Source organism: Microcaecilia unicolor, chromosome 8 (assembly GCF_901765095.1).
Source record: "Microcaecilia unicolor chromosome 8, aMicUni1.1, whole genome shotgun sequence".
Taxonomy (NCBI): Eukaryota; Metazoa; Chordata; class Amphibia; order Gymnophiona; family Siphonopidae; genus Microcaecilia; species Microcaecilia unicolor.
Window position 1 is genome coordinate 246,654,546 of NC_044038.1, and position 22,265 is coordinate 246,676,810.

General features: G+C 44.4%; 1 protein-coding gene across 1 annotated transcript in view; it reads right to left on the reverse strand.

The window, feature by feature from the left end:
* LOC115476527 (fer-1-like protein 4) overlaps window positions 1-22,265 on the reverse strand; it is a 149,912-nt gene that overhangs the window by 110,459 nt on the left and 17,188 nt on the right. The window contains exons 5-11 of the mRNA XM_030212946.1: window positions 22,169-22,260; window positions 19,320-19,361; window positions 16,210-16,368; window positions 12,196-12,256; window positions 9,031-9,162; window positions 6,363-6,425; window positions 55-139 (exon numbers count right to left, since the gene is read on the reverse strand). Coding sequence (XP_030068806.1) covers window positions 55-139; window positions 6,363-6,425; window positions 9,031-9,162; window positions 12,196-12,256; window positions 16,210-16,368; window positions 19,320-19,361; window positions 22,169-22,260 — 634 coding nt within the window. The remainder of the gene's footprint in view (window positions 1-54; window positions 140-6,362; window positions 6,426-9,030; window positions 9,163-12,195; window positions 12,257-16,209; window positions 16,369-19,319; window positions 19,362-22,168; window positions 22,261-22,265) is intronic.

Below are 22,265 nucleotides of genomic sequence, written 5' to 3' on the forward strand. Positions count from 1 at the left end.
GATCATGACTGGTGATCTACTGCATGAACGGAAATGATTACACAAAGGCAGTACCTGGCTGGTTGTATACAGTCCCTGCGTCTATTTTGAATGTTCCAATACGTGTCCCCATAAATGGAATCTTCTTTGCATGAACAACCTAAACACAAGACATGATGGGTGCAGTCAAAATACCATATGATGAATTCAGTCAGTAACTGTGTGGGAGATGGAATCTGCATCCCACATTATACAATATATATTCACCACACATTCAAGGAACAAGCAAAAAATGTTAGCTTTTACAAAATGCAAAAAATTATATTTGGAGAATGTCAGGGAAAATATGGAAAGGTAGAGGGCGCATTTTAAAATTAATGAAGAATAAGGTTATTTCTAAAAGAAATACATAGTAACATACATAGTAGATGACTGCAGAAAAAGACCTCCAGTCTGCCCAACAAGATAAACTCATATGTGCTACTTTTTGTGTATACCCTACTTTGATTTGTACCTGTGCTCTTCAGGGCACAGACCGTATAAGTCTGCCCAGCACTATCCCCGCCTCCCAACCACCAGCCCCGCCTCCCACCACCGGCTCTGGCACAGACCGTCTAAGTCTGCCCAGCACTATCCCTGCCTCCCAACCACCAGTCCCGCTTCCCTCCACCGGCTCTGGCACAGACCGTCTAAGTCTGCCCAGCACTATCCCTGCCTCCCAACCACCAGTCCCGCTTCCCACCACCGGCTCTGGCACAGACCGTATAAGTCTGCCCAGCACTATCCCCGCCTCCCAACCACCAGCCCCGCCTCCCACCACCGGCTCTGGCACAGACCGTATAAGTCTGCCCAGCACTATCCCCACCTCCCAGCCACCAGCCCCACCTCCCACCACCGGCTCTGCCACCCGATCTCGACTAAGCTCCTGAGGATCCATTCCTTCTGCACAGGATTCCTTTATGTTTATCCCACGCATTATTCATTACAGTCTGCTTTGGGATATAATTCAAAAGAGGAGAAGATGTTGAATTTGGAATTCGACTTAAACATGCGTGGGATAAGCATAAAGGAATCCTATGCCGAAGGAATGGATCCTCAGGAGCTTGGTCAAGATCGGGAAGCGGGACTGGTGGTTGGGAGGCGGGGATAGTGCTGGGCAGACTTATACGGTCTGTGCCCTGAAGAGCACAGGTACAAATCAAAGTAGGGTATACACAAAAAGTAGCAAATATGCCCGGTGGTAAAACAATTTTGGGAAAAGATATGTAATTTCATGGCACATATAATGAATCAACATATATCAGTGGGCCCAGAACAGGTATTGTTGGGAGGGGAGACGGTGGGGGGTACTGGTGCTGTCCATCATAATCTCTTGCTATATAGAGCATTTTTAATAGGGAAAAAATGCATTTTAGCCAATTGGATCCACCAAGAGGCTGCTACATATTGGCAATGGCGTAATAGACTACATGCGTTACTATTAATGGAACTCCGAGAAGTGCAGTGGAAATTAAAAGACAAAAAGAGTTTTACTTAGTTTGGAAACCGTACATACAAGCATTGGCTCCATGAGCACGCAGTTTTGTTCTAAACCGATTAGGGACCCTTTAATGAAAGAGGGAGTGATATCTGCTACAAGCTGGTGACAGTCAATCTCAGTATAAAGAATTCCTGACCCCTTATCTGGGGGGGGGGGGGGGGGGGGGGGGGGGGGGAAGGGAGTGGAAGTATGGGTAATGGAAAGGGGAGGGAAGGAAACGGGAGGGGGAAGGGAAGAATAGTTAATAAATAATTGACATATATGTACATATTTAACATAAAGAGGGACTAGTTCTGTATGTAAGAGCTTCTTTAATCATAAAGTTATTATGTAAATTCTATAGCGAAAGGAGTTATATTGAAATTGTTAATATACAAGAAGAAAGGATGCTGTAACAAAGAAGAATAAGACAAGAGGTTTTGGGGAGGAGGGAGGGGGTTGTAATGATTTATTGTTTGTTCAATAAAAATTGTTTTAAACTAAAAGTAGCAAATATGAGTTATCTTGTTGGGCAGACTGGATGGACCGTGCAGGTCTTTTTCTGCCGTCATCTACTATGTTACTATGAAAAGTGTAGTGAGTGGTCTTAATGGTACAGCAGATATCTAAGATAAGATTCTGAGGAAAGGGGATGGGGCTTGATATACCACCTTTCTGTGGTTACAATCAAATCAGTTTACCTATTATATACAAGTACTTATTTTGTACCTGGAGCAATGGAGGATTAAGTGATGCCCAGGGTCAGAAGGAGTTGCCGTAGGGATCGAGTCCACTTCCCCTGGTTCTCAGCCCACTGCACTAACCATTCAGCTACTCCTCCACTCCTTTCTAGCTGCATGCTGTTAACATTAGCATGTGGAGTTTGGAGACAGAGGAATTCAGCTTCTTGTCTCTACCTGCAGGTGGTGCCAAACACCACTGCCCCAGTGGTGGATCATTTGTAACTGTTTTTTGTTTATATCTGCCATAGAAACCCTCCATGGTCTAAGAGTAAAGCCTCCACATGCCTGGCTTTGTCTTTCAAGGATGAGAAGCCTGATTAAAGTTCCACTTTGCAGAAACAGCTGCCAGTTAAGCATGGCCAGTTCAAGAATATTAGGTGCCCTAGGCAAACCTTCAGACTTGTGCCCCCCCCCCATTAAATTTCAGACCCCTTGCTCCCCCCAACAATCAGTCTGAAAATTGTTCACTCTTTCTACTGGTAAAAGTACCCCTGGTTCTTTTTTTTACTTTTTGTACTAATATCAGGTTCTGTTTTGCACCCCTTCCCCCCCCCCCCCAAAAAAAAGCTGCCCTAGGCAACTGCTTAGTCCTGCTTAACGGCTGAGCTGGCCTTGCAGTTAAGTACAACAATACAGGAGAGGAGAACGAGAGGACTGCCACTAATCCAACTGTGTGAGGGGTGCAGCCACCTGGGTGGGAGGTACAAATTTCACTCAGCCCACTATCTTCTCTCATTGGTGGCAAAAATGGGGGGGGGGGGGACAAGGGGGATATACCAAGACATATACTGCAGCAAAACATGTTTATCCACTCCTACTCTGGCTGAGATAATATTTAACCATTTCTCTGACCTCATGTGCAACTTTCTTCAAATCAATCACCTTACTTTCTAACTCTTCCTACTTTGTTACCCATCTATATGTTACAGCTTTGCTTTACCCTTCACTATCAATTATAATGTTCTATTATGTATTTTGTTGACATTGTAAATAGTATACCATCCCATACTTTGTATTATTTTTTTATATTTTTACTGCTGTAATTGTCTGTTGCTCATGTTTGATCTATTCTTTCTGTACATCGCCTTGAGTGAATGCCTTCAAAAAGGGGGTAAATAAATCTGGTGCCAAAAGGCTGGAGAGAGAACAAATTGTCCATTCAGTGTTCAGAAGAGTTGGCGATCAATCAAGGTTAGCCCTAGGTGGGTTCTAGGAATAGCGCCCAGGCGTTACGTAATAATTACTTTCTATTTATTTTTATGAGGTGTTGTGGCATGAGTGGGGAATGGGTAGAAAGTGGGCATGGAAGCTAGTGTGGGCTAACTGGTTAATGCAGAAATGGGGAGCTCAGGACCTCCTAAATAGAAGGTGTTAAGGGCTCCCACATTATCTTTTTTTTTTAATGGCTGTTTACTAATGCTAACATTAGAGCCGGTGGTGGGAGGCAGGGATAGTGTTGGGCAGACTTATACGGTCTGTGCCAGAGCTGGTGGTGGGAGGCGGGGCTGCTGGGTGGGAGGCGGGGATAGTGCTGGGCAAATTTATACGGTCTGTGCCAGAGCCGGTGGTGGGAGGCAGGGATAGTGCTGGGCAGACTTATACGGTCTGTGCCCTGAAGAGCACAGGTACAAATCAAAGTAGGGTATACACAAAAAGTAGCACATATGAGATATCTTGTTGGGCAGACTGGATGGACCGTGCAGGTCTTTTTTTCTGCCGTCATCTACTATGTTACTATTAGCAGACTGTCAGAAATGTAACAAATAAAAAAACTTGCTATTTTATGGCTGCACTAGAAACGGGCTTAGGAAAGGCCCACATGAGGACACACTCTGCCCATTTACTAGCGAGCTTACTAAGAGGGCCCCTAAATTGGTAAGTTTGATTTTAAAGTGAGCAGTACTCACACCCCTACATTTCCTCAGAAGAATATGCTGCACTTATCTTTCACTCGGCTAATGTCAGTGTAAGGAAATCTGCCCATGAATCTGTCATGATTGCACGCTACGATCAGAATCTGATTTAAGATCTCAGTTTCCACATTGTTTATTATTTTCTCATAACTCTTTTCAGGGTCAGATCAAAAGGTGTAAAATAGGCCCTCCTAGTTAATGGACTTGCACACAATTCAATCTGTGCATTATAAGTGCCTCAGGCATTAATGTCCTGCCACTTCTTGGTTATGTGCTCTGGGTAAAAGACTAGAATTTAGGGACCAAAGCAAGGCAAAATCAAGTATAAAATATCTGCAAATCCTCGTGGGCCCAATAAATGCTGAGCTCCTAAGTTAGACTCCTGAATTTATGAGCTATTTTCGGCCAAATTTAGGAGCATAACTTCTCAGCTGAAAATTCATTTTAATTTAGCAGCTTACTACTACTACTACTTAACATTTCTAAAGCGCTACTAGGGTTACGCAACGCTGTACAGTTTAACAAAGAAGGACAGCCCCTGCTCAAAGGAGCTTAACAGTTATGCTGATAAATCGTTCGCCTAGATTTGTGAGTCTAGTGCTGAAATCTGTGCTAAGCTTCTAATTTCTTTTCTGTGCCCTAAATCCACCCCTTTACCTCCCACTTTTTATGCTCCTAAATTTTGAGTAAAAATTCATGTACTCAGCCCTAGTACAAGTTCAAAGAGTTCAATGTATGGGCGTAACTCTCAAAGCGACCCTTTTACTAAAGCTGAGTGTCGCATGGCCCATAGTTATAAAATAGAACGCACAGCGTTCGGTTAGCGTGTGCTAAGCCTGAGTAAAAGGGCTCCATAGTTGGGGCTATAAATACTGTTTTTAATCTACCCCTCTGTGTACCCCCGTGGGATCCTTCCACACGGAGGTGTACAGAGGGTCTGTTCTTCTAAAATCCTTTTAACCGCCTCCCTGAATTCCAGTGACACCCCTTCCCATGAGTATCTGCGTTGGGGAGGCATCAGAAGGCTCAGTTCAAATCTAATCCCCATGACCACAGCTTTCTGTCTACTAGGATCTAGGTGTATCTTGGGCCATTTATGTTCCCACATATATACTAATCAAAGTCAACCCAATTTGGTTCAGTGGGTGCGCCTTACTTGTGTGTGGATTATTTTGTAGAACAAATGACAGGTATAGAATAAATAGAAATAAAGACAGAGATAGTTCACAGAAATAAGATTTTTTATTCTTACCAAAATCAAATGTTCAATTCGGTACATTCATCAGACAGATTTCAGGTTCAACTGCACAGAGCTCTGCCGTCCGAGAAGCGTTGGGGAAAGTTCCAAAGATCTGTCTAATTCTCATCTCTTTTATAGTCTTTGGTCCCAATACAAGTCTATGGAGAGGGATTTTTTTCTCTAATATTGAGTCATGACCTCCGGTCAGGTGCCCACCTGCCCCTCCTCCCAAAGATTGCTTAATATTTTCAACTTTTACACTTTCACTTCCTCTTTTCTGATCTTATGACAGAGATCATGTGTTTTTATATCTTATGATACCAGGAGCCATTTTCTCTAAGACATTCTCCATCTTATGAACCAAACTTTTATCATTTTTATCTCTAATTTCCTCATCTTACGTGTTACACTCAATTTGAAAGTTGTACCAGGTTTCATTAAAACTCACCAAGCAGCTCTGCTCTTGCAAGCTCTCTGCTATAAGGCCATCAGTAGGTTATTGGGCCTAATTAGTGCTTTCCAGCTGTTCCAGGCTGTACAGCTTGGCCCACCACCATTCCAGTGGATAGGTCTCAAGCTAGAACACATATTAACAATACTTTGAATACTGGGCCTTTGTGTGCACAGATTTGAAATAGTGTCTAAGGATATGTCATATAACTTCACAGTTGAGGGAAAATTTGCTTAGAAAAACATATATAAAGAATACTTGGACTTTTACCCAATCTGGACAGTTTTTGTGTAATTTTTCCTTGCTGTTGCTTCCGAGTCTCCCTGTATTTATTTATTTGTTGCATTTGTACCCCACATTTTCCCACCTATTTGCAGGCTCAATGTGGCTGTTCACACCCTGCTTTGTTTGATTGTATCCCGTGAATGGCTTTCTAGAAACTATTCATTAGACTCGCTAAAGGCTTTAAGACCTACTTAGGACATAACTGATTAAAACATGTAGTACCGATACTTACGGAAATTTCTATCAGTTTGTCAAACACAGTCTCTCGGGGTTCATGGAATTTAAAGAGGAAATACTGAAATTAAAAAAACAAAACAAAAACAGGACATGTCATCAAAAGGAAAAACAGTGGCAAAATGCTGGCCTTTCTCTTCCACAGCATCCTGGAGGGAACAATCTCAGGGTATCCACAGAGACCCTGAAAAAGTTGCCAGCAGAGATTATGCCTGCCTTCTTCTCTGCATGTAATAGTTTTATCTACAACAATATATGTAATTTTGATGATTATTGTTATGCTGTTAAAATTATAAGCTTTATGTCTAACTGTCGTATCCCGCCTTGTGTGAATCTCTTCATAAAGGCGGTTAATAAATCCCAATAAATATATAAAAATACAGTTATTCAATGCTGTGCCCTGGGATCATTTCTACAGATCATGGGTAAAAGCCTATGTCTTGTCAACTAGCCATTTCCATGGTTAAACAGTATTGTAGCTCACCTGTAATAGATGTTTTCTATAGACAGCAGGATTGAGTCAAGCACATAAACAGGCAGCAACATTGCCAATTACTAGCATGGAACAGCTCTTCCAGACCTCAGATTGGTCTCCATTAGGGATCTTACATTGTGTGGAGTACCCCAAGAAGGACATTAGAGAATGATGTTCTTATCTAGGATTTTGGAAAATGATTAAGTCTTGCCTCTTGAAGAAATTAGTGGACTGATCTGGAACTCACTTTCAGGGGCTATACCTAACTCAAAACTACCTCTACTTCAGGAAGCAGGTGAAAGTCTGGCTCTTCTCCCAAGTTTTTATTATGCTTCCATCATATGTCTCTGTTATTTGAATTTCAGTGCTGATAAATGTATATATTTTTGATCCTGTTTCATGGTTGTCTTATTACTAGGTTTCAATTTGCTGTTTTCAAGTTTTCTCTTTCATTGTATTTACGTTTATACTTGTTCATTTTACTATTGTTATGCTGTTAACAAAACTGTTTGATGTTTCATAGAGGCTCATTTTCAAAGCACTTAGCCTCCCAAAGTTCCATAGAAACCTATGGAACTTAGCCTCCCAAAGTGCTTTGAAAATATGCCGCCTGGTAACATAGTAGATGACGGCAGAAAAAGACCTGCACGGTCCATCCAGTCTGCCCAACAAGACAACTCATGTGTGCTACTTTTTGTGTACACCCTACTTTGATTTGTACCTATGCTCTTCAGGGCATAGACCGTATAAGTCTGCCCAGCACTATCCCCGCCTCCCACCACCGGCTCTGGCACAGACCGTACAAGTCTGCCCAGCACTATCCCTGTCTCCCACCACCGGCTCTGGCACAGACCGTATAAGTCTGCCCAGCACTATCCCCGCCTCCCACCACCGGCTCTGGCGCAGACCGTATAAGTCTGCCAGGCACTATCCCTGCCTCCCAATCTCCAGTCCCACCTCCCACCACTGGCTCTGGCATAGACTGTATAAGTCTGCCCCGCACTATCCCCGCCTCCCAACCTCCAGCCCCGCCTCCCACTACCGGCTCTGCTATCCAATCTCGGTTAAGCTCCTGAGGATCCATTCCTTCTGAACAGGATTCCTTTATGTTTATCCCACGCATGTTTGAATTCCGTTACCGTTTTCACCTCCACCACCTCCCGCGGGAGGGCATTCCAAGCATCCACCACTCTCTCCGTGAAGAAATGTTAAACTGTACCTACTGTAAACTGCCTTGGATGAATCTCTTCATAAAGACGGTTAATAAATCCCAATAAATAAATAATAAACAAATTTAATACATGTGACAACTGACTACCTACCCACTTCACATCAGGCCTAGCTTACTGCACACCTTTTATGTGCTGCTGGGTCAAGTACTTTTAATTCAGGGTGAGCGTGTAGAGTGTCCAGAAGAGGTTTGGAGGGGGTGTGCAAGTGAGACTGGGGAGTGATAAAAATAAATAGCAGTGATTGGTTAAAATCTGTTGCTGGTAGAAAGTTTGTCGGAGTATGCTTACCAGAAAGTGTGCATAACAATTAGCAGTAGACCTGGAGAGACAACTAAGAGCAATTTGATTGGTTGATGGCTTAAGCATTAAGTTCAAAGAGGCATTTTAGCTGAGATGGGTAAAGTAAAGTTGAGGGACAGAGTTGGACAAAAGAAGCTGTCTACGCTCCTGGAAGGAAAGTCCTTTCTTAGTGTGCGAAGAGTTGGTGAGTGAAATTTTGATTTGCTTTTTACTTGGCAAAGCTGAATTGAAAACTTGTTGTTAGTGAGGGATAAATAAATAATCTCCACATACTGAAATCTGGTGATTTAACTTAAAGCCAGAAGGAAACAGTCTGCTCTGACTGCTGTTGGAACCCCTGAAGCTGGGGGGGAGGGAGTGAGGGGATGGGATTGGGAAGGGCTTTTGCTAGGCTATGGGGGGAGGGGGTTGGGGGTTGCCTAGTGCTCAGCACTGTTAACTCAGGGCCCACCCAAAATGTCGGTTCTGCCTATGCCACTGCCTCAATGCCCTTTCAATTTCAGGTTCAACCAAACTGCTAAACCCCACCCTACATCTCCCACACTGCTATCTAGATCATTTGAATAGCTGTGAGTTGCCATGATCTGGCTCAAATGGATATATTTTTTGTATGTGTTTTGGGGGGAGGGGGGTTTGGAAGAGATTGTGCTGTCATGTACCTGATTATAGTAGGGACAGTTGGTTGATTTTTGGGTGGTCGTGTGCTTCTTTTCTTCTCCCACCTTCACATGTACCACAGGGTCAATGTTAACTCCCACCAGCTTCTGAGCTTGAATGATGGTCACTTCTATCTGTGCAGAGAGATGAAATACAAATTTGTGGCTTGTCTTGTCACTGTCCCCCTCATTCTATAGAACACCACAAGTTACACACCAATTAAACATCTAACATTAGGCACCCAAACAGAGGTTAGGCACCCCGAACGGGGGCAAAGGGAGGTTAGGCACCCGAACGGGGGCGAAGGGAGGTTAGGCGCCCCGAACGGGGGCAAAGGAAGGTTAGGTGTCTAACTACACTTAGGCATAGTCTATAAGTGAGGGCCTAAGTGCTTTAGTGCCTAACTCCAAAGGGGATGGGGCATGGGCAGGTCACACTTCTGTGCCAGACTTATAGAATACTGTAAGTTGTGCTACATTTATACCTGCCTCTTACATGCTGCATATGTTGGTCTCTAAAGTTAGGCATCCAAATGCCAATTTCGGCTCTATTCTATAACAGAATCTGGGCGCCCAGAAGCTGTGACAAAATACTATTTTCAGTGCCTTTTATAGAATTACCAAACATTCATAAAGGAAACTTGTCTGAGGGACACAGTCAGTGAAAATTGACCCTCTTGGTGCTACTGAAGGTACAGATAGTAACATAGTAGATGACGGCAGAAAAAGACCTGCATGGTCCATCCAGTCTGCCCAAGATAAACTCACATGTGCCATTTTTTGTGTATACCTTACCTTGATTTGTACCTGTCCTTTTCAGGGCACAGACCGTGTAAGTCTGCCCAGCACTATCCCTGCCTCCCAACCACCAGCCCCGCCTCCCACCACCGGCTCTGGCATTGACCGTATAAGTCTGCCCAGCACTGTCCCCGCCTCCCGCCACCGGCTGTGCCACCCAATCTCGGCTAAGCTCCTTTGGATCCATTCCTTATGAACAGGATTCCTTTATGTTTATCCCACACATGTTTGAATTCTGTTACCGTTTTCATTTCCACCACCTCCCGCGGGAGGGCATTCCAAGCATCCACTACTCTCTCCGTGAAAAAATACTTCCTGACATTTTTCTTGAGTCTGCCCCCCTTCAATCTCATTTCACGTCCTCTCGTTCTACCTCCTTCGCATCTCCGGAAAAGGTTCGTTTCCAGAGATGCGAAGGAGGTAGAACGAGAGGACATGAAATGAGATGGACTTTCTCAATGTCCAAATTTTAGCCAGATTAAAAATGGGAGTGAGTATGTCAAGGAATAAAGCAGTGAGATTTTCCTATTAGTCATCTTTAAAGGTTTATTAAGGTGATATGTTTTAAGTGGACTCATTTAATACTAGCGTTTGGAGATCAAAACCTCCTTCCTTAGGTCAAGGGAGTAAGCAGTACATTTGCACCTAGATTTTCAAATCTATGCAGAGCCGATGTTAGACATGCTGGGGCCAAGAGCAGAAATTTGGTAGGGGGCCCCAAAGCCAGCTGGCAAGCTGTACTTCCTTCGACTTTAGGGCTGTTGGTGGCATGGAGGGCCAGGTCAGTTGCCTTGTTTGCACCAGCCCAAATCAATGCAAGAGAGATTCACTCCCTAGACAAATACCAAGTGGAGAGCTCATGGACACTCTTTACCACAGACCTTGTAGGCAATTTTCATGAAAATTAGCCATGAAAATTTCTATACAGGAAGTAACTAGAAGTGCTCCCACTATGCTGCTTTCCCAGACAGAATAACTTTGTATACATTGAGGAAAGAGATATCTTAAGTCCGGCTGATTCAAGCTGCACAAGTAATTCATAAAAGGCTCTGTGAGTTTAAGGACTGGAATTCCACCACTTATATACTTCTTTCTGCCTGCTCCTTAGAGAATTACCCCACCATGTCAACAAAACCTGCTTCTAGCTCTGGCACATCCTGAGCAGAACACAGACAGCGCAAGCTTGACCCATCAACGGACAGGCTTGACACCTTATAAGGAGTCCATAGCGTCCTAGACTCAAAATAGGGGACTGAGTGACAGATGGAGACAAAGGAGGTCCTACAATCCCTAGTCCAAGAAACGTTCCACCTCTCCCCAGCAATACTCCCCCCAAATCTTCCCCAACGCATGCAACACACACATTCACACTTTTAAACATAACCCTACAATATACCGCAGAGGCTGCCTTAGCCTGCCCAACTAACTCAACACAAGTCCTGCAATCCAGAATCTCCTGACCAACCTGGAATCCCTCAAACAATGCTTCAACTGCAACCACTGAAAATAATGCCTTGATCCTAAATGATACTGCCTCCTTAAATCCTCTCCCTGGTATATGTCACCCCAGACTGAAAATTGATCGCAGAGTATTTCTTTGTCTGCCCATTGGCAACAATTCCTGTTTTCTGCTTTTAGGTTACAGGGGACCTGCAGCTAGGGAGTCTTGTGAGGACTTACTTTGTTATCCTTCTTATCCTCAGAGAAAACTAACTTACCTATAGCATTTGTTCTCCATGGACTTAAGTATAAGTTCTCCTGCTCCATTTCTTTGAAGTTGCACTCAGTTTGGATGTTAACATATGGAACTGCGGCAGCCCCATGCAATGTTGCAGCACAGGAGGTACAGCGCATGCATGTTGTGATCTAAAGTTCTTTAGAGTTGTAGAGCTAAGGGAAGGCTTTCTATATTAGTATCTGTCGGATGATGTCAGTCACCTATGAGAACTTCTTTCCTTCTGTCCACACAGTATACTTGCAATTTTTTTTTCCTATCCTACAAGAAATCAACTTTGGCTATGTGGTCTACTCTACCAGTTCCTTCACTTTCTAGACTACCAGTAACCAGAGACGAGATTAGAATTATGCTCCTCAGCGACCAGCTAAATGTACTTGTGAAAATATCATGGACGCACCTATGCTCCTCCGTAGCCTAAACATTATATGAAAGTCCATGTGTACTTTCATCATCCAGAGGACACAATCTTCAAAGAAGCCAAATTGAAGCACATTTTGAAAATCTATGAAAACTGTAGGAAAGAGGGACTTTCACGGGATGAAGTGTCATGCACTGTGATTACATTAATAAAGTATGTTATGTGCACAGATCCTAAATCATTGTAGTTTTTATTCATTTAATTTGTATGTTACCTGGAAGTTTTGTGGTTTGGGAGTAGCAGAAAAATCCCATCTCGTTGGATATTTACTTCGGCTGGAACAAAACACATTTATTAACAATTTATTTTGGAATTTGTTAGACATAGTACTACTGCAAGCTGTGAATTTGTTTATTGGTACTTGTTCAACAACCCTCAAATGGAGGCAATCAAAGTGGTTTAACATACTAAAAAGCAAGTACAAATCTCAGATAGAAAAGATGAAAAGTGGCAGAGGGATCAGAGCCAGTCCCTATAAGTAAAAGCTGAGTAAAGAGATGGGTTTTCAGACCCACTTTAAATCTGGCATATGATATTCAGTCCGAAGGTGAAATGGGAAGGATTCTTTAATGAAGATTCCAGAGAGAAAAACGTCCTGTGTCAGGTCGATGACTACAATAAACAGCAGAAACGGTCAACCAGTGTTCAGAACTTGATTTTAAGTTGCGAGCAGGATATGAGGAGAAACGGAAGAGGATAAATAAGGGGGAAGACCAGTTTCCATAAAAACTTTTCATTTATCACCAGAGATAATTGTTGCAGAAAACATCCTCTCATACAGTAGCAAATAAGTCTGCTCATGGGAACAGGATCAACGCCTACAGCCAGAGTAAATTTGACCCTCTGACATTCAGTATGTGAATTCGATGATGCTCACGAAATGGTGGCCAGAAAGTGTTACTCTGTAATGGCCTCTGTGCAGTCAGGCAGTCAGATCCGGTATAGAATTACAAGCCAAGTCTAGACAGAACCACTTAAGCCTGGCTACGTGGGTTGAAGTGTGGGTCATTCGATGTTGATGCTTTGAGTACACAACTGACGGTGTTCTAGAACAGGGCTGCATTTCAATTAAAATTTTAATTGTATTAATGTTGGTGTCCAGCCTACCAGCAACTCCTCCCTCCCCCTGTGTTCAGCCTACCAGCATCTTCCCCTTCCCCCCCCCCCCCACTGTGTCCAGCTTGCCAGCATCTTGTTTCTGCCCTGTGTCCATCTCTTCCTCCTTTCCCTGCCCCCCCCCCCCCCCACCGGGTCCAACATTATTCCCTCTCTCCTCTTTGCTCTCCCACCTAGGTCCAACATGTATCCTTTTCTCTTCTCCACTTTCACCCGTCCCCCCTCTGTCCCCTCCTGCCAATATCTTATTTCTGACCTGTGGCCACATCTGTCCTCCCCCCCTTCCCCCCCTCCCAGGACAACATCACTTTTTCTCTCCTCCCTCCCTCCACTCCACCCCCACCCCTGTCAGCGGTGCCATCGTCATCTCTCCCTGCAGTCTTTTCCCTCATCCGCTCCCCTGTACCTTTGAAGTTGTTTAGATAGGGAGCCTTTGGAGTAAGTAGCGGGCAGTGTGTAGACATTGCTTCGCTGCAGCTGAAGGTACAGGGGAGCAGGCAAGGGAGGGGAGTGCAGGAAGAGGCTGATCACACTGCTGACAGGCATGAAAACGATTAATTTTATTAGCTGCAATTTGATTTTTTTAATCATGACTAATCAATAACACATTAATCACAGATCTGAGCAGGACAGCGTTCCAGACCATGGGCTTCCTGCTCTCGAAGGCCCTGCTGGTCTCGTTCCATTCTGATGCTTCCCTCACAATTGTCAGGGAGCAGGAGTAGCAGGCCTTTCCCAACTGCAAGCAGGTGACCTGAGACGTGCTCCTGCAGGGCCGGTCAAACCCGGTAAGCAGGTAAGTGCCGCAGGGGGGCACCTGCCTTCAAGGGGCGCCGCTGCGGCGCCATACACGCCGCTCCTGGTGCTTTAAATCTTTAATTTACCTCCATTCCAGCAGCGGCGTCATTTGAAAACCCTGCCCCGTCTCTAGCCTGCCCTCCCTTCGTGAGTTCATTCCACAGTCCCGCCTTCTGATGTCATTTCCTCAAGGGCGGGACTTCGGAATGAACTCACGAAGGGGGGGAAGGCTAGAGACAGGGCAGGGCTTTCAAATGACGTGGCTGTTGGAACGGAGGTAAATTAAACATTTAAAGCACCAAGGGTGGTGCGGTATGGCGGGGGATGGGGCGGAGAATCGCTGGACAGGGGCAGGGTGGGAGAAGAGAGAAAGGAGATGCTGGTGGGGGCGCACGCGGGCGCCAACTCAGTCTGCAGGGGGGCGCCAGAGACCCTAGGACCGGCCCTGCGCTCCTGCACATATCAGCAATTTGATTGATGCTGCAAATGGCAGGTATAGAGCTGAGATAAAGCAGTGGCAACAGTGATGACCACAAGGGGAGCAGCAGGAGGGGAGCATGGCCCTGGTCCAGAGGCCCTGATGTGGCAGAGTTGGTACAATACAGGTACCTCTTTGCTTGTGGCAGCTTCTGGCACCCTCCTGCCACATTTACTGTGCTTACCAGCTTGAGCCAGCTCTATGCCCAGGTGCAGCCCTATCTGCAAATTATGTGCTATCAAATCATGGTTAAGCACTATTTAACCGGTCAGCAGCTATTCTGACTGGTTAAATAGCGCTGAATATTGGGCAGATAGTAAGTGACGGCAGATAAAAACCTGAACAGTCTATGCAGTCTGCCCAACAGTCACACTCCATTATCAATTCATGATTAAATCAACAATGAACGTGATATTGTATACTTGATTGTGGTCTTTCTTTGATGTTTCTGGGACATAGACCGTAAAAATCTGTCTGGCTCTGTCCTTATGTTCCAACTACTGGAGTCGCCATCAAAGCCCACTCCAGCCTATCCAAATCCATCTGGTCATTTGAGGGACCCAGGGCGCAAAAGTCTGCCCAGTACTGTCCTCGGTTCTGGCTACTGAAGATACAATAAAACCAATCTGGAACAATGTAGAACAACAACCCCCCCCCCCCCCAAAAAAAACCCATATAAACAGAAAATTCCAGGTACCTGGACCCACTCATTTCTCTGCAGTGGTAGTTTACAAACGTGCTCCTCCCCTCCTCTTCCTTAATCCTCTGATCCATCCCACTGGAACCACTCAAGTTGTTCCTTCAGAGCAATTCCAGCCAGATGAAATCTCAAATTTCAAGCCAAGCACCCCCTCCCCCATTCCCCCTATCCCATGTATCCCCAGTCTCATCCCTCCTCAGCGCTCTTACTCAGATGCTCAAGAAAAGTCAGAGAAAGCCCCTTCTAAGTCTCCTGAAACTTCATCCAAGCTATAGTAAATCTGTCCCATTCCAAACCTTTTTTAAAACCAGCTACATTAACTGCTTTTACCACATGCTCTGGAAAAGCATTGCAGAGCTTAACTATACATTGAGAGAAAATTATTTTCTCCTAATTGTTTTAAATGTGTAATTTAATGGACTGTCCTTTAGACTTTGTACTTTTTGAAAGAGTAAATCGATTCCACTCCATTCAGGATTTTATACACCTCCACTTAGCCATCTCTTCTCCAAGATCCCTAACCTCTTTGGCCTTTCCTCATATGAAAGTCTTTCTATCCCCTTAATCCAGGGACTTTCTTTTTGTGTTTGGTGTACAGCGCTGCGTATGCCTTGTAGCACTATAGAAATGATAAATAGTAGTAGTAGTAGTAATCATTTTGTCGCCCTTCTCTTCGCCCTTTCCAATTCCACTAAATCATTTACGAAATTTGGCAACACAGTATTCGAGGTGCGGTCACACCATGGAGCAATACAAAGGCATTAAAATGTTCTCAGTTTTGTTCTCCATTCTTTTCCTACTAATTCCTAACATTCTGTTTGCTTTTTTGGTCTCCATTGCTGACCAGAAGCTTTTCACATATTGACCTACTGTTAAATAGCCACAGAGCTGATAGGCAAAAAGGATATGCACTACTGAAAGTGATGCAACCCTACTACAGTTTTGTTTTTCCAAACCTGTCCTTGTAAACCGAGTCATTTTTCAGCATACCTTGCATCAACAATACTTCAGATGCACCAAATCTGTCCTTGGGCAGTTTAGACGCACATGATCTCAATACATCCTTCACCTGCAGGGTGCTTCATACATATGGAAACCTCAGTGAGTCAGGCAGCAGTATTCAGTCACAAACTTACCTTTTCACCGGGGAAAAGCTTATCCCAGAAACCTCAATCTCAGACACATCGTAGTCATCGTAATCATCTTCCACATCACCCTCGGAACCTTTCACCAACTGCCGGCCCAGCAAGGTAGCCTTCTTATCCAGGTCGTTTGCTTTCTTTATCGCATCATAGCTACTGAAAACAAAAAATAAATCATTGCCCGTCTCTGAACCCCTACGAGCAGGATCCTCCTTCCCTTATAATTAGTAGGAATGGGCATTCATTTGCAATGATATGGGAAATGTCAATGACATATGCCATGGCATTGCATGTTGTCATAAAATGAAAATGAGTGCAAAAAACACGAAAATTCATGTTTTATCATGTGCTAATTATAGGGCACAGTCTTTCAAGAGAATGTGCAGACCCATTGCGCATGTGCGTATAGTGTGTCCTCTTTCAAAATCATGCACACTCAACAACTCCGCTCCTGTGGGTTAAAAAATGGCCCAAACAAAAATTAATAAAACATTCCTGGAAATGACAGAGGTAAAATATGAAACAACATTTTCTGGCTGCTCGTCTTTACTAATTAATGTGATCTTGTAGCTTGCTGTAATCTTGGTCAAGTTTAACTATCCATCGCTTTAGGTACAAACTTGAGGGATTCTATGATTAGGCAGCACGATAGGAAGCGCTGAGCACCAACTCAATACTGGCATCTGTGCATACACAGACGGTCAAAGTACTTGCTTAAGCCCAGAGATGTGTACACAGTGCTAGGAAGACTCATGTCAGTCAACGGTAGACATAAATGAATGTGCCTAAGCTCTACAGATCACACACTTAACTCACCGTATTCTCTAAATCTCAGACTTGATAGTAGCGAGTTTTTCAATCATGGATCTTTGGGCTACGGTGTTTCAGTTTAAGATAAACAAAGACAAAACTCAGTGTCTTGTCCTCTTGCCCATCCATACCAGATTCTTTCCATGCACTCTTGTTCTCAAAGACCAGACACTACCTATCTCAAAGAGCCTGAGACTTCTTGGTGTTGAGCTGGATCCTCATCTGCAACTAGACCTGCATGTGCGAGCGGTCACCAAAAGGATGTTCTATGCAATGTGGAGGCTGCGGCGTATTAGATTCTGTCTCACTAGAGAGCTTTTCCGCACTCTTGTTCATTAGCTAGTTCTGTCTCACCTAGATTATTGTAGCGGGATAAATGCGGGCTGTCGAGCACTTGCTGAAAAAGTTCCAGACTGTCCAGAACACTGCAGCAAGACTCATCTTGGGAAAATCGCGTATGGTACATGCAAAGCCGCTGCGTCTCAATCTACACTGGCTACCAGTAAAAGAACGAATCGCCTTCAAGATCTGCACGCTAACACATAAAATACTTTACGGATTAGCTCCGGAATACATGATTCCTTTAATTGATCTTCCACCAAGAAATGCTGTAAACACAGCTCGCTCCTACCTCCAACTACACTACCCATCTTGTAGGGGTGTCAAATACAAGCTTCTCTTTGCCTTGTCTTTCCACTAGACCAGCCCGAAGATTTGGAATGCTTTAACCCTTGTTCTTAAAATCGCAAGCTGATCACCATCTCTTCAAGAAGTTGATGAAAACATTCCTTTTCGAAAAAAACTTACTCCACCAACAGCTCTGCTGTCCTAGTCATTGTTATTGTGGTTAGCGTTTCCTCAGTTTTCTTTTGTAACATCCATGTATTGTACGTTTTATAATTCATGTAAGCCACATTGTGCCTGCATTTGTGGGAAAATGTGGGGTAGAAATGAACCTTAAATAAATAATTGCACGTGTATATGGGGACATACATTTTGGTCGCTGTTCTTTGAATGTTCCCCAAGTTCACCTTAATAATAGTTTATAAACTTTTCTTCTAGGAATTTGCTATACTAAAAGTTTTTACCTCATTCTGGCAACAAATACTAGAGCTTAAATAAAAAATATTTTCTCCTATTGTTCTAAAGGTGCAATTAGTAACTTCATTGGATGCATCCTAGGCCTTGTCCTTTTTGAAAAGAGTAATCAAATGATTCACGTCTACTCATTCCGTTCCACTCGTTATTTTATAGACCTCTTCATATCTTCCCTCAGCCATCTTTTCTCCAAGCTGAAGAGCCCTAGCCACTTTAGCCTTTCCTCATTGGGAGTCATTCCATCCCCTTTATCATTTTCGTCGCCCTTCTCTGTACCTTTTCTAATTCCACTATATCTTTTTTGAGATGCGGAGACCAGAATTACACATAATACTCGAGGTGCGGTCGCACCATGGAGTGATACAAAGGCATTATAACGACCTCATTTTTGTTTTCCATTCCTTTCCTAATAATACTTATCATTCTATTTGCTTTCTTAGCCACCACTGCACATTGAGTAGAGGGTTTCAATGTATCATCAACGATAACACAAATTTCATGATGCTTTAATTTTCTGAGGAGCCTTTCATTAGGGACTTTATCCACTGCTTATTCTCATCTTCACGCAATAACCAGTCCTCTCTTCCCTTGACCTCCATTTCATTACTTTTCACCTCCCCTGTATCTAGAGTTCTCTTGCCCCTTCTCCTTTATCCATCTCCTTCATCCCGAGTCCTTTCTCCCAGACTTGGCTGGAAGATAATGTGCTTTAACACTTCTCCAGCTGCCTGGAAGAGAGATGAGATGAAGTCAAAGAAAGATGAGAGGAAGCAGCATGTGTTATACTGGTCTCCGTTCTAAAACTTAAGGCTAGTTGGGGTGGAAGGGGAGAGGGGCTGCTCTCACCACTATAAGGAGTCTTCATCAAAATTTTGCTTGGGCCCCTTTCTTGGAACTTTTGCTGCTGTATGGAAGCTTTGTTTGAAACTGTACAAACTGGAACAGAAAATGCTTTTTTCCATTTCACGAGCTTACAAAACAGTATGAAGGAAGCAGAAGAGAGATGTGCATGTTCTGACAGAGATCGTGAGCTAAAGGCAGGAGGTGACACTAGCATGGGAGATGCTAAGAAAAGTCTCGGGATTAATTTTCTAACTTTTAGTACACGTGACTATTAGTAAATGGTTGAGGAATTGACACAGCATCTTTTTACTAAAACATAGTGCTCTGAATGTGTGAAAATATCTGAAACTTACTCTGTATCTTCAAAGCCAACATTTCGGATAACAAAGGCAGAGCTACAAAAAAAAAAAGAAAAAAAAGAAAATGAGAAACATAGAGATTTACACAGCCATAATGTGTCCTGTTGCTTAATATTTTTACCGTTATAATTCTCTAATGCTTATGTCCAGCGTTCCTTGCTGAACACCACATTGAGTGAATTTTTTCAAAAAGGTAGAAAAAGAAATCCTAGGCTTAATGAGTGGTAATGCAAGATTTGAACGCACACAAAGCCTGGACTTAACTCTGCTATTTGCACATATAGAACCCCCCCCCCCCCCCAAAAAAAAAAAAAAAAAAAAAAAAATTAAAGAGAGCCTAGCAGGAAGGGGCAGGATGTCATCATATCTACAAGATAATGGAGGAGTTTATAGCAGCAGGCCAAGAACCAGGGCAGGCCCTGTTCAAGTCCCACTGTGGTTCCTTATGATCTTGGGCAAGTCACTTAACTCGGGTACAGAAAAATACCTTCTGAACCTGAATGTACATCACTTTGATAGCTTTCAGGCTTGTAGGTGGGAAGACATCTCCATGCTGAAAAGTATCCATATTGGCTTTTGCATCTACCCCAAGGAACATGCAAATATCAGTTAAGATGCAGTCACAAAGATGACACTTTGCTTCCATCCTCTGACATCACCCCACCCTTCCCCCAGGACCCCACCGGGTCTCTTACTGGGTGGGGGGAGGGGCAGGAGCAATTTCTATTGGCTCCTGCACTCTCAGGCACCAGTTCAAAATTGCACCTCTGACCCCTGAGTGGCAGGCTGGCCATACTACCCTACCACTAAGGTCAAGCTGCCAAAGGAGTATTTGGGGGAGGAGCAGGGCAGAGACAGAGCTGGGCCTGGGCCACCGCCCTCCACCCTTACCTTCCTGCGTCTTCTCTCCCTCGGTCTCTCACTCTGGCTCCCTCTGTGTGCCTGGACCTGGGTTATTGCATTAATGCAATCACCCGGGTCCCAATGCACAGAAGCAGGATAGAGACAGACCCTGGTGCCAGACCCCCCTGGGAGGCTGGGCTCGGGAATCTTGCCCCTCCCCCTCTCAGCAGCAGCCCTGGGGAGGAGGTTTCCGGGAAAGGGTAGGTGGGGGTATGGGTGAGGTCAGGGGAGATGGGATAACTTGGGATACATGGCTTAGATACCGTGTGGCGCTCTGTAGTTAAGCCCAGCTGGAAAAGAGCAGAGTTAGGAAAAATATTATTAAGTGAACAATCAAAATTATTTTTAAATTTGGTACTGTGAAGCTGGGTGCTGTTATTTGCAACAACATATGAAGTATCAACATATTTCAAGTTGCATGTAATTAACAAATGAAAACGAGCAGAAAAAAAACACATTCCAGGCTTATTTTTGAAAGAGAAGGGCGCCCATCTTTCAACACAAATCGGGGAGATGGACGTCCTTCTCCCAGGGTCACCCAAATCGGCATAATCGAAAGCCGATTTTGGGCATCTTCAACTGATTTCCGTCGCGAGGACGACCAAACTCATGGGGGCGTGTCGGAAGCATAGTGAAAGGCGGGACTGGGGCATGCCTAACACATGGGCGTTCTCGACCGATAATGGAAAAAGAAGGGCGTCTCTGATGAGCACTTTGGGCAACTTGGTCCATTTTTTTTCTTATGACCAAGCCTCAAAAAGGTGCCGAACTGACCAAGATGACCACCGGAGGGAATCAGGGATGACCTCCCCTTACTCCCCCCAGTGGTCACTAACCCCTCCCACCCTAAAAAAAAAACTTAAAATATTTTTTGCCAGCCTCAAATGTTCACACCCAGCTCCCTGACAGCAGTACGCAGGTCCCTGGAGCAGTTTTAGTGGGTGCAGTGTACTTCAGGCAAGCGGACCCAGGCCCCACCCCCCCACCACCTGTTACCACTTGTGGTGGTAAATGTGAGCGCTTCAAAACCACCAGAAACCCTCTGTACCCACATGTAGGTGCCCCCTTCACCCCTTAGGGCTATGGTAGTGGTGTACAGTTGTGGGGAGTGGGTTTGGGGGGGGTTATGGGGGGGCTCAGCACCCAAGGTAAGGGAGCTATGCACCTGGGAGCAATTTATGAAGGTCCACTGCAGTGCCCCCTAGGGGTCCCGGTTGGTGTCCTGGCATCTCAGTGGGACCAGCGCACTACGAATTCTGGCTCCTCCCACGACCAAAGGGCTTGCATTTGATCGTTTTTGAGATAGGCGTCTCGGTTTCCATTATTGCCGAAAATCGGGGACGACCATCTCTAAGGGCGACCAATTTTGCGATTTGAGCGTCCCCGACCGTATTATCGAAACGAAAGATGGACGCCCATCTTGTTTCGATAATATGGGTTTCCCCGCCCCTTCGCCGGGACGGGCTGCGAGGAACGTCTCAGGAAAACTTGGGTGCCCTTTTCAATTATGCCCTCATTGTGTCCTCTTCATTTGCTGATAATATTACGTGCTCTTTGCAAAGAGTTGTGCAGTGGACTCACATACTCTTTTCCCGACAGCTGTCACAAAACTGTCAGCACATGTTAATGGCGATGTGAGCCCAGACTGCTGGCACGTGTGTAATGGTGGTGCATGCACAAACTGTCAGCACACCGGGTAAGGGTGGTGCATGTCTAGACTGTCAGGAAGGAGTGCGAAGTCTTTGCAAAAAGCGCCCATTCTTAACAACATTGCCCCCGAAACAAATACAATATTTAACCAAAACAAACAAAACGAATAATGCTGCAGATGGCACAGGAAATGAGACAACAAAACTCTTTGGGCTGCCCATCCCAGTATAAAAGTATTTACTATAACGTAGATTGAATCTCATTATTGAAATTACACTCTGTGTTTGTACCTGTCCTGCATCGGATAGAGAAAGTCTTCTTCTACCCATTGTCCTGCTGAGCCATCAGGAGGCTGATATCGGATATCTAAATCCACGTAGATCTGCA